The 13,300-nt window shown below is 30.9% G+C and overlaps 1 protein-coding gene across 3 annotated transcripts in view; it reads right to left on the reverse strand.

The window, feature by feature from the left end:
• LOC143226179 (G-protein coupled receptor 143-like) overlaps positions 1–13,300 on the reverse strand; it is a 68,713-nt gene that overhangs the window by 39,996 nt on the left and 15,417 nt on the right. For 2 of the 3 annotated variants that reach the window (XM_076456796.1, XM_076456786.1), the window contains exons 3-5: positions 8,453–8,547; positions 2,277–2,365; positions 772–861 (exon numbers count right to left, since the gene is read on the reverse strand). In XM_076456796.1, coding sequence (XP_076312911.1) covers positions 772–861; positions 2,277–2,365; positions 8,453–8,547 — 274 coding nt within the window. Of the gene's footprint in view, positions 1–771; positions 862–2,276; positions 2,366–8,452; positions 8,565–13,300 lie in introns of all 3 variants that reach the window. The other variant, XM_076456806.1, reaches the window with a different exon arrangement.

The raw sequence follows: 13,300 nt of genomic DNA on the forward strand, positions 1-13,300 counted from the left end.
TTTGCATTAAAACAGTCCTCATCAGGACTAATTATGTATAGTAGTGTTTTTGTTACATTTCTTTCGGCATGAGCTCAGTCCTTGGGACTGATCTTGTAACTGTTTTGTATTGTTACAGCTTTCATGTTGTGACTTTAAATTAGAAAGTGTGAATTAAGGTTTGTTAAGCAATGTTTTTCTTATGCCTTTTTTTAATTTTTGCATGTTGATTAGCCAACATGCAAAGTAGTTTTTCATTTTACAATCAAAAATATTTTAATACATACTAATGTTGTCATCATCAACAGCCTTCAACTGCTGATGTCATTATCATGTGGGTAAACAAGCACAGGCATGTACCACATGCTCATGTTCCTTGTCACATTACTCCACAGCCATTTTCAACACTCTTCTTCCTTTGCTTTTCTACAGACTCTCCAAATACATGGATTTTCATGGATGCTTCATGAGAATTAATCATTTAATATCCTCACTGAAGTCAGTACAGTCATAACATGCTTTAAAAATAATTTCAAAAATTGTTATGCATCATACCATCTGCTATGCCCTTAACATTTCTTTATGAACTATAACCTTAATTTTGCATGCAGGACTGAAGAAATACAACTGTTTCAGTGGTCTGAAAGACCTTAAATCAAAATTACTGTCATGTATTGATCAACAGACAGAAAGAATTAAGTCTCAAAGAAGGCCAGTCACACAATGCTTTTCCTTTCAATAAACTAATAATGTATTTATATAACTGGTGAAGTACACAACAGGTAAACTTACTTAAAGTCTGGAGCATACAGAACAGTCAATCCACAAATGGTTAACATCATTGGAATTCCCCATGCTACACAATGATAGATGACTGGAGTCCTAGTTACATAATCAAAGTGTAATTGTTAAATTTCAATAGCAAAATAAGAAAAAATCAAAACAAACTTTAAACACAATAGAAATACAGTTCTAACTTAAGACAAAATACCATTTTCCAGCAATGTGATTAAAATTAAACGTGTACTTCCGTTCAGTGTTAGAAACATACAAACTTTTAAATATACATTAATGATTCATTCCAAGAAAATACTTTAAGGATAATGGTAGTTTGTCCTGCATTCAGAGTAACCTCTTTTTTTTTCTTCTTCTTCTTTCAGTTTTAGATGTGCTTTTGCGGAATGGAAGACAAGTAAATATCAATCTAGTAAAACGATAAGTGAAAACTCCATGCATGTGTACATCCTGTACATGCTAATTTAATGTGTATGTTAAAAAAGGTGAATAAACAAGAAAAAAATAAGAACATATATATTAATATACATTATCCAGGTCTGACACTGTGATGTTTGTTTAGCCAGTATAAAAAAATCTCCAAAAACCACAAACACCTGACAAGTATATTATCAATTCATATTAATTAGAAAACAAGTTTAAAAGCAGGTAATAGATATATTCTAATGTATCTCAGAACAGCTGGTATTGGTATTAACACTTTTACTGATAAAGCAGAGAACATTTTGTTCTTCCTTGGTCTTCCTTCAAGTTAACAAAGAGTTCACAACTGACTGTTGCTGGACACATTTTAGGAATGAAAGTATAAATGGGTAGAGGATTGTAGGGGGGCTGAAAAATATAACCAACATTTGGAAAAAAACTTGTAACAAAACAACATTCCAGTAAACACCAAATTTATTCAAAAACCAGGGACAAAACTAAAGTTCATACTATATAAAAAACTATACTGACAAAAACAACAAACATTATTTATAAAATACAGTACAATAACTGCCATGACTTCTACATTGGAGAAACAAGTAGAAAAATGAAAACCAGATTCAAAAAACACCTTCACACATTTTTTTGAACACTTCAAATCAAATAAACATATAAACATAACCATAGAAAACAACCAGATACTAAGTAGAGAAACAAATATAAATAAATGAAAAATCAAAGAAGCAAGACTTATACAACAATTAAAACCAATATGTAACCAATATAAATTGAATACCTTTATACCTATACTAATTAATAACCTAACATCTAACTACAATACTCACTACAATCCTGTACCCACTTATACTCTCATCCCTGAGATATGTGTCCAGCAACAGTCAGTTGCAAACTCTTTGTTAACCTGAAGATGATCTAGGAAGGTCAAAATATTGTTCTCTGCTTTATTAGTAAAAGTGTTAATATGCATACCAGCTGTTCTTAGATACATTTTTACTTCAAGTGGGTTTCTTGTCATCAAGAGATACACTTTAAGTTTTATTTTTCAACTCTCAACTTACCATATTTTCTGCTTTACAGTTTTCAGTGCATCAATAGCATAACATAGGGTCCAGAGATAAGTAGCACCATAACAGAACTGGATCCAACCCTGAATATAAAAACTACAGTTAAATCTGTATTAAAGTATTGCCAAATATTTAAGAGTTTTGTTTATCCAGATGTAAACAGATGCAAGTATACAAAACCTAACAACAGGCCTTGACTTTAAGGCATTAACAAAGGACCAATAGTAAGTTTTTCCAAGAAACTTTGGCCCTGCTATTAGTAACATTCTTCTTCTCTAGAATTAAATGTAACTGCGTATTACTAAACTACGTCATGTATCAAATTTAATAGCGTATATCCTATTTACATGTATACATTTTTTGTCATGTTGTACTTTTAATCATTAAAAATACTTTTAATTATATGTAGGTGTTTTTCTATAAAAACTACTTAAAAAACAAAAGATGCTCAATTTATGTTGAAACTGGTGTATCTAAGCTAAAAATGACAGTCTTCAGAGCCTCATTGCTGATGCATGCCCTATAATAATAAAAAAAAATAAGTATTTTACTGATAAAAGTTATGATTTAAATTCCTAAAGCTTGTAAAGCATTAGAAGTCAAAGATCTAACATTGGTATTAATCATGGGCATATTAAGAATAATGCAAGTTAAAAATTGGAGTTTGCATGTGTTTAATTTCACTATTACCTCAATTCTTTCTACCCATTATCCACATTGGCAGCAAAATTACATTGCGTGGACTGACCAATAAATCAAATTAGCTAAAGTTATTGTCTTAGTATCTATTTCCTGATACTTAGCTTGGGTATGCCATGTAGCATAAACAAAGATATCAAAAATTGCATGGCACTGACAAATGAAAAAAATATGTTCATGATAATTTCAGTAACCTTCCATATTCATACTTTTGAAATCACATGATTAAAATGCATGCTGTGCAGATTAAAGTGATATCACATATGGACCTAGAAAGGAGTGTTGTTTATCAAGAGAAGGACAAGAGGGGATAAGTATACAGTCATAGGTGAGACTATTCCTGGCAGAAAACATTGATTACCAGAGTTGAAGAACCAGAAGAATGTAAATTTAGTGTTGTGATAAGTGTAAAGGGCATCAATGAGGGGCATGCTTAACTGAGATATAGATGAGTAGAAGCAGATCTGACCAAGAAAGGCAATCTACTTTCAGGTTCAGAACCCTAGGCGTATGACAAGCTAATAGATGTATTAAATGGGAATGAGTTCAAAATAGCAGATATATTTTCAAGGTGAAAAGCATCCTGAAAAAGCTCTCTCTTCTGACAGTTAATATAAAAAACAGCTATACATTAAGACCAATCATTCTATGAGAAGAGGGATAAAACAGGAACACATCTGATGAACTTTGAAAAATTGAGTACAATGATGTACAATGAATGCTCCTCCAGAACCCACAACCCCAAAGATATGTGGTGGTTCATATATGCCTTAGCCTGACAGTGAAACATTAGTAAAAAGATGGAAATCCAGTTGAGAAACAGCAAAGGAGTGTCCACAATGGCATTCATGTGGTCAAATAAAAAAGGCAAAGCATTGAGAACTAAGGCTCACAACTGAGAACAACAGATCTCAAGAGAGGTTCCACTGATCTCACTGATCTAAAGGAATGAATGGTTCATCAGAGTCCCCATGTTCAGGGTGTAAATGAGAAGCACAAATCTTGGTAACAAGAGGCTCCATTTCTCACAGGAAAAGTGGTGAAAGCTAAGCCCAACTGAACTACGAGTTGATTAACATACCTAGATTTACCAACTAGTTGGTGTGAGAAAAAGACCAGAAATGCTTAATTATACAGCCTAGCCAAACAACCTCCTGTACAAGAATCTAAGTGTGAAAGAAAAAAAAATCCTCCTAAGAAGAGGTAAAGTGTTGACAATTATCCATATAATAATAAAATCTAAGTCTTATCTTTAAACATGACAGGTGAATGTCTCATGAACCAACTGAAGATGTAAGGTGTGGATGCAATGTCAAAGGGAAAAGTAGAAACTGAAAGACTATTTCAATGAATGGAATATAGAAAATGTCTGAATAATGGAGCAATTAGAATATATTAAAAAAGCATCCACCATGTCAACCTTAATCATTCACAGACCAGGTGAAAAGGACCACTGTAAAGAAAAGAAACTTTATATCAAGAACCATGGGACAACTAAAAATTGGTTGAAAAATGACAGGTCAATAATCAGATGCCATCCTTCTGTCTTGTCTTCTTGGGGATCACAAAGAAATGAGAGTATTATTCTAGATTGGAGGCAAATACCCTCCCAATGACATTTTTAGGCAAAAGATCCAAGATTGCATCCTAAAGATAAATAGGGTCAAAGCAAGAAGTAGAGAAATCAGGAAATGGGGAGACAAAAGAAAGAAACTGGAAAGTAAGGTCCTGGGTGAGGGCCTGAAGACTACAACTGTTGACCAACAATGAAGACCAAAGGCTGGCATAGTGAGACAGAGAGGTAACCCAAAAAGATATTTTCTGAAGAGAAAGAAAAAAGACATCCCTGACACTGGGAGGTGGGAAGAAGGAGGTCAGGAAAAAGCTGAAATGAGAATGGGCTTAGGAAAAAAAAAACAAAATAGGCAAGGTCAAGAAAGAAAAGAAAGCAAACAAGAAAATAAAGGCTGATGCTGGGATGCCTTGTTACAGATCTCCAAGAAAATCAGGGACACTCTCAAAGACATCCAGGTGAAAAAAATAGAAACATGATAAAGATCACAGAGATAAGAGCAAAACAGGCAAACATATGTTAGAAGAGCATCTCAACTCAACAAAGGAACAAGTAGAGGGACAAAGCAGTAATAGTATTATGATTAAAGTGGTAAAATGGAGAGACCAAACCTTACAAGAAAACAGCACAATGAAGTGTTTCAGAAATATTTTATGGGATAAGATGTAGTGTAGGAGAATGGTAAGAAAGAAAGTCTTGAAAAGTGGGTACAAAAAACTAAAATATCATTTAAAGGGTAAGTTTCTCCAATCAGGTAAAAGGAGATTTGAAAAATTATGAATCACAGGAGAATAAAAACAGAAGGATATTTTAAACAAGGACAAAAGAGCCAAACAGGAGAGGAAGATGAAGTATGTTAGTATAAAAGTACTATTAAAAAAATTAGTCAGCATAAAACCTAATACCAGGCAAAGAAAGAAAAGAACATACCTCTGAAAGCTTGTAAAGAAAAAGATTAGAAGATTGGGAGTTTTCTCACACACATAAAGCACTACCCAGGGCAAACTTTCACGATGGAAATGGTCAGTTGATTAAAATTCTTGTTCTCCAAATCATGCTCAAATTGTGAAGAAGGATAGAATGGAACAACTCCACTATGTATGAGGGAGCCAACATGTTGAACAATGACTCTCATGTCCTCCTCAGACAACAAACCTCCATTAGCCACATGTCCCATGTAAGTAACATTGTTTGTCATTATTACAGGATGATAGTTGCTGTCACTAGAGAATTTGTAATAGTTAAGCAGGGGGAGTAATATATTTTTTCTTTTCTTTCAGTAATGAAAGAAACTAATTAAAATTTTAGTTTCTTTAATTATTGTGACTCATATATACTTAAATAATTACTTTAAAAATCATCTCCACTAAAGACAATGCCAAGGAAAAAACAAAGTATTTTGACTGCAATTGTTTTGGGTGAAGATACTCCATAAAGAGATGTGTTTCTATTCTGTTGATGAAGGGCTATTGTAATATGATGAATGTGTCACTGGGGCAGTTCACATTAAATGTGATTTTCAGGTGGAAGTTAGCTCATGGTTAGTGGTATGTTATCCTCACAGATAGTTGCAGAAGAGATTCAAGCTACTCTGTGTGAATAAGCAAACAAATCATCTCCAAATTTCCAATCTAAGGAATGCCAACCCCATACAATGTGGTGTCATATTTGCTGTTAAAAAGTACAATCATCTCACAAATTAAAAAATATTTAACAGTCTTTAATAAAAAGTAATTTTTTCACATATAATGTAGAGCTATGAAAATATACTTTTATCTAATGGCTACAATAGCTTTGAAATTAGTAAATGCTTTAAAATAATTTTATAATGAATTTTTCAACTTAGAAAATAAATCTTTCACAAACAATTTGAATGTGACAATTTCAAACTTGAAATATTATTATTTTAGAGGAGATTAGTATATAACATCTTAAACTACCATTATTTATAACAAAACTTTCAATATATCTATGTCAGAATACAGGTCCAGTTCAGTTCCCCCAAGTTTACTTGAAAGATCAGACTGTAGGAGTATCAGAATTATAGAGGTGGGTTTATAGGTTGTTTCCTCAAAAAAGGGTCAAAAGCCATCTAGAGGGGTCAAATGTTTAACCATTCACACCACAGTTTGTTTTCTATCTATTAGCCAGTCAGTCCGTAGACACTAAAATGAAATCACATAAAGTATGCTTAATGTTACAATTTGTACTGTTGTGACACCAGTAAAATGTATGCATATCATTAATCACGAGAAGACTTGTGCACTCTGTAAGCTACAACACAGTATGAGACATGAACTTCAAAAGCAGACAATAAAAAAAATTGTTACTCAAAATTTTGGTTTTATTTAATCTTGAAAATAAATGCTCTCAAAGGCCCTGCAGAAGTGCATCTAATATTATAATATATATTATTATAGCAGTGAGATCAAAACAGCACATACTTTTAGAGCTATAAAAGAATGGGTTGAGATTGGATTATATTTCGTCATAGAAGTTAAGAATGGTTGATGATATAAGATTTTATTTCCAGGGTTAACTATCATACCCACAACCAGTTAAATACAGTGAGTGGTAGTGGTATATAGCATCCAGATCCTAACCCCTTAATGAACCTGTAGTTTTGCATCTGTTATTTTGCTTATGGCTGATAGACAGAACATCTACAATGGCTTTGGGTGCAATGGCCACAGACATTTTCCCTTTAAAATGATACTATTTATATTTGTGATTAAATGGTGAAATTTCAGTGTTTTATTGGTTTTTCTGACATAATTATGTAGTTGTTGGCATGTACATCTATAATAAAAATGTTTTATTTTTTATAATATGTATGCTATATATATTTATTATGATGATAAACACCTAAACTTGCTGAGCATGCCTAATTTCATGTATTGGTGGGACACACCTTATTCTCCTCATTAATTTGGATTATAACTATAGAAATAAACACAACTAAATATTGTAGGAGAATTAATACACACAGCCAATTCAAAGTTTATTTATTCCAATGCTATAACATGGTAAAATGAAATCATGATGATACTAATCATATTACATAATTAACAAATTCCTCTAATTAACAAACTATAAATGCCACAAACCTATGTCTACGAGTAACTGAGTATAATATTGACCATTTTAAATTTGTACTGCCAACAGCTGCAACATCACTATCAAACTTTCAAATATCCTTACATGTAGTTTTACTACAACTACACTTTTGTTAAAGTTACATAATTATTCAGTAATACAAAAAATAACATTTTCAATGTAACAAGGCTGAGACATACTTCCTAAACAAAAGTATTAGGAACACAAGAAATTATATCCATTCCATAGACAAGAAAACCTCTAACTAAACTGTTTGAAACTTCTCTAATAAAAATCCTGAAATATGACTTTCTTTGGCAGGTTTTTATTATTATTAATACATTTTAGGAATCATAAGTTTATAGCAATGAAAACCAGATAATCCAAACCTGTTTGGACTATAACACACAAACTACAGAGTAATAAGATGTCTCTAAACATTTATCATTTTTAAATATTTTTAAACATTAATTAGTGTGGTCAACCTACAGTAGACCTATTTACAGCTTGGTATTACACTAACACAATCACAAATAAATATATCTTATGAATGGAGATGGTAAATGATAAACACGATTTCTACAATGATTCTTGGAATAAAGTATACACTTTTTTGCTCCTTTAGTACACAACACTACATATAACAGTTAATGAATATTATAATTTTCTTTCTTGATAGTTACATATAATGGCTACCATACAGAGTCAGTTGAAAAAAATATTTAATGGACTCTCTGGTTAAACATCATATTACAAGTATTAAGTAAAATAAGATAGAAAGCTTGAGTTATCCATTACATACCGATATAATAGCACAGAAAGAGCTTCCAGCTTCAGAATCAATGTTGGACATCCACTCATTTTCAGTTAGCCACAAAATAGACCGAAGAAAGATACCTAGATTTCATGAAAATCTATATAACAATATTACTAACACCTAAAATTACTAACAAAATAAAAAAAATTCTTATACATAACAAATCAGGTGTTGTCACCTGAAAATAAATTTGGATGTGATTCAGACTGTGTCAAGCTAAATAGGTAAATTAATTAAAGACAATTAGAAAAGTACCATATTCTCCATATTTTTATTGAAGTTAATCAAGTACACTGCAATGAAACTTAGTTTTATTGTATACCACCAGAGACCCACAAAACATGTGCAGTCACATTAGTATTTTTATTGTAACAGCACTTCTTTAAATATAGAATTTGAAGAATAATACAATACAAAAAATTTATAAATGCAGACACAAATCTATAAATCTATGTGTACTAGACCTAACATTAGTTAAGCCTTTATAATAAAGTTAAGTATGGTCTAGGTTTAATAGTGATGAATTAACATTTTAACTTGTTTACTGTTTTTGCTTAAGTTTAGTTTGGGCTAAACTTAACCATACTTAATACTATCAATAAATAAACTTATAATGTTATGACCTAATATTAAACCTTAAAAACCTTGATAAGCTTTTAATATGTTGTTGTACAAAATATTTACTGATGTATATTTACATTCACTGAAATTAAGTTTGCATGCATACACTTTCAGATAGTAAGATGTGCATGCATTTGCAGAATACAGAACAATCAAGTTTTATTATAATAAATATTTCTAATTGGTGGTTACAAGGCCATTCAGTTCTACTGAGTCCTTACAGAGTTGAGGCAGAAACATAAATAAAATATAGTTTCACCAAAAAAAGACTGATATTTATTTAGGTGGTTTTAGAGGTTATGCAATGTCAAACTAACATTTAGAATTTTAAAACAAATACATATATTTTTTATATCATAACTTAAAATCAGAATCACAGTAAAATCTGTGTCTCATTTTATATTTTCTGACAGCAAATGTTTTTCTAATACAACATAATTCACAAAAGTAGGTAAGCAAAGTTACAAACTGTCTAAAAAAATGAACAACTTCAAAAGCACCATTTAAGGTAATCAAATATAATTCTTAAGGTTCTGCCTGATTTTCAAATTCTAATGTTATTTATTCCTCACTATTCAATTAATTAAAATTTTATGATTTTTACACATGCCTTTTTCTACTGACTTCAAGAATTTCACATTCTTAAGGTGAGTATAGAACTAGGATTACTTCTGAAATGGTTTTAAACAGCACCAAACTGTGACAAACTATGAAGTACACAACTGTTTCTATGAGCAACTAGAGGACTGATGCTATATTTGAAAATTCATAGCAACTGCAGTTAGTGTCACACCATTTTTTATCTATGCAAAGCACTATTCACAACAGTTTAAACAGAAAATATACTTATAATCATTTGTATATTGTATATAATTATATTTTCTACAACTGTATAATTATATAATTTTATATAATATATTACATTTATTGCTTCAGACATACTTAGACTTGCTTACACTACTTAGCATATTCAACTGATTCAGTCTGTAGTGAGAGATTGCTGGATATTCATGACAAAATATTACATAATATATATATATTTATATATATATATATATCAAGTGTGCTTTGTATTTATTTATATTATTGTTATATTTAATATTAATTTAAAAGGTTTACTACTTTTTTATGCAAAAATGTAGTTTAGAAGTATAGTTAAATATTTTCTTGTATTCCTGAGCTGCATAATTCAAGTAGAAACTCTTCTTGATTAATACGTTTCAACTAATAATACAAGATACTTATATGAACCAGCTAGTTTATATTTCATACTGGATATTGAGTTAAGTTTCCAGACATGTATATTATTAATAAAATATATATATATATATATATATATTTCTTAATATAATAAATGTATAATTGTACAATATGTTGTATATAATTACATCACATTTTGCTAAGAAAAGCAATCAAACATGTTACATGGTGAAGTTACTGTTATGAGCACTGCTGTGTATATTAGCTAATATTGTAAAAATGGAATCTGAGAAAAAAACCCAATAAAAACAATATTTCTGTTACTGAACATTTTATCAGTGAGTGATTGTGGCAGCAATCTTCTCTAGCCTTACATAAAACTCTATCTTGAGTTTTTTTGGAAGTGAAAATGAAGTGTAAGTTGTGTTTGCTCCATAAGTATATTTACAGTGACAATAAGAAATTACAGCCAAACACATAATTAACAATAACTTTGTCCAGAAAAATGATTAAGTAAAAAAGAAGCACAGCACAGAAGAATGGCTTGTGACCACAGCTGACTGTCGGAGCTACTGCAACAAACAAGTTGTATTAAATTAACATTTTTCACTTTACAGATAATAAAAATCATTGTTGTTCCTGAAATTTAAAACACCTAATATTGAAATGAAATTTAAAATAGGCTTCAGCCTAGCATCTGAAGTGAACAGTTTGTGTACCATACTGCTTTCACTAGTCTACCATCTATTGTTTACTTTTACAGATTCTACCTGGACGTGACTGTGTAATAAATTGACTCAGAAAGCCTGAAAAGGATATATGCCGTGCTTGCCATCACTGGTCATCACACCTATAATTAGATTGCCATGGAAATATAAGCAGTTCTTATCAAATATTGTGTTCAAAATAAGATAACCAAGATCACTATGAACAATGGATCCAACTTTGTCAAGGCAATCAGGTAAATTACAGTGTTTTGATGATACATTCCATTCATTAGTATCTATCACATCAACAAATAATATATATTAATTGAAATCTTTATAATGAATAATCCTTATATCTGGATCTTTTCTTGTGAATTTCTTGGTCAAATGTTACAAATAGATATATAAAAACAGTTGGTTTGGCTTGAGAAAATTTTTATAGAGCATAAAAAATTCTCTCAACCCAAACCAACCGTTTTACACATATTTTCTCTACAAGTGGGTTTTCTCGCTATCACTAAATGTTACAAAGGCCTTTGTCTAAAGTGTCTAGATTACACATTGGCTTGACAAAATCATAATGAGTAATTTATGTTGAATTTTGTACTTCTTCGAAGAGTGGTGAATAAGGTAGAGAAGATGCCTAAAAGTTCAAGATTTTTATTAGAATGTTGCTCTGTAAGTTAGAAACTTAAGAACTTAAAACTACTAAAATATGCATTATCAGTCATGTTTTATACTGTATTTATTCATGTGCAATGACCATAAAGTAGTTGAATAAAATTTTGAATGCACCTCAGTTAAACCACAATATGTACAGAAAAAGATGCTCATAACGAGATGGTCAAATAAAGTATGGTTAAGTGAGTTTGTTTGTCAGTCTGCATAAACTGTTTCCAAGTAGAACAGAATTTATAAATTTAATGCATAATGCATGCAAGAAAGCATAACTTAAATGTTGTGGATGAAAATGACAGAAAATGGAAAGTTTATCAGGCCTTCTGATGAAGTTTACTCTTACATCTAGAGCATGCCATCATCTTGAATTTAGTCTAGATTCTATCTTATTTCTATCAAAATAATCACACATCCAATATCAGTGTTGTGATGGTTTCTATCATTGGGCAGTGTTAATTTTGATTATTTGGCAAAAATAAAGCAAATTTCTCACCACCATGTAGTGAAAGTAATTTATTTCTTTGATTGTATTGCACAAGTTCTGCACATTATGGTCTAACTTGCATGTATAACATTAGTTACTGTTTATGTTTCTTCTTGCATCTAAGGCACGAATTCAACAAAAGTTGACAATCAATACCATAAAAGACTAACTGACTATGCTATGCAGTGGAATTCAACATACAACATATTAGTTGGTATGGAAAACATAATACTGGAAAAAAAAAAGAGTTCAGTGTGTGGTGAGCTGTGCATCATACATTTCAACTTTTTGGATATAAACTTTATCAGAGAATGCAAAATTGTCATATGACCCATTTACTTCAAAGTGAAACTAAGGTCTATATGGGGCTCTTTTTGTCAACACTTGCTAATGCTTTAATTTCAAGAATTGAGAAGCACTTTGAAGCTTCCTTTGTTTTTCTCTCATTCTTCTAATTTTCTGTTTCTTTATTGCTGGTTTTCTCTTAAATCTTCTTTCAAATGTTTCATCAACTCTGGCAGATTTATCTTACATCTATAATAGGCCATCATCTTGAATTTAGTCTAGATTCCATCTTATTTCTATCAGAATAATCACACATATAATATCAGTGTTGTGATGGTTTCTATCATTGGGCAGTGTTAATTTTGATTATTTGCAAAAAATACAAATTTCACACCACCATGTAGTGAAAGTAATTTATTTCTTTGATTGTATTGCACAAGTTCTGCACATTATGGTCTAACTTGCATGTATAACATTAGTTACTGTTTATGTTTCTTCTTGCATCTAAGGCACGAATTCAACAAAAGTTGACAATCAATTCCATAAAAGACTAACTGACTAACTCAATCATTCATTGTATAACTGACTGGCTCATGTTTTTATATACAACTATTTACTTGCACTCAAATCTTATGAAAATTTCAGATTTCACATCAAATCTAGATACTCAACAAACCTTTGGGCATTACACAGCATCAATATTTCATGACACAATTTCTCTAACAAACAGTATAAAATGTCTAAGAATATTAACAACACAGCCTACAAGAGTAGAAACTTTATAAAAATCTACTTTTTGTGAGTGACATGAAAAATAAGAAGGATTTAAGCTTGATGACAAATAAAAGCTTCAAGCCT

Source organism: Tachypleus tridentatus, chromosome 1, assembly GCF_004210375.1.
Source record: "Tachypleus tridentatus isolate NWPU-2018 chromosome 1, ASM421037v1, whole genome shotgun sequence".
In the NCBI taxonomy this organism is placed as follows: Eukaryota; Metazoa; Arthropoda; class Merostomata; order Xiphosura; family Limulidae; genus Tachypleus; species Tachypleus tridentatus.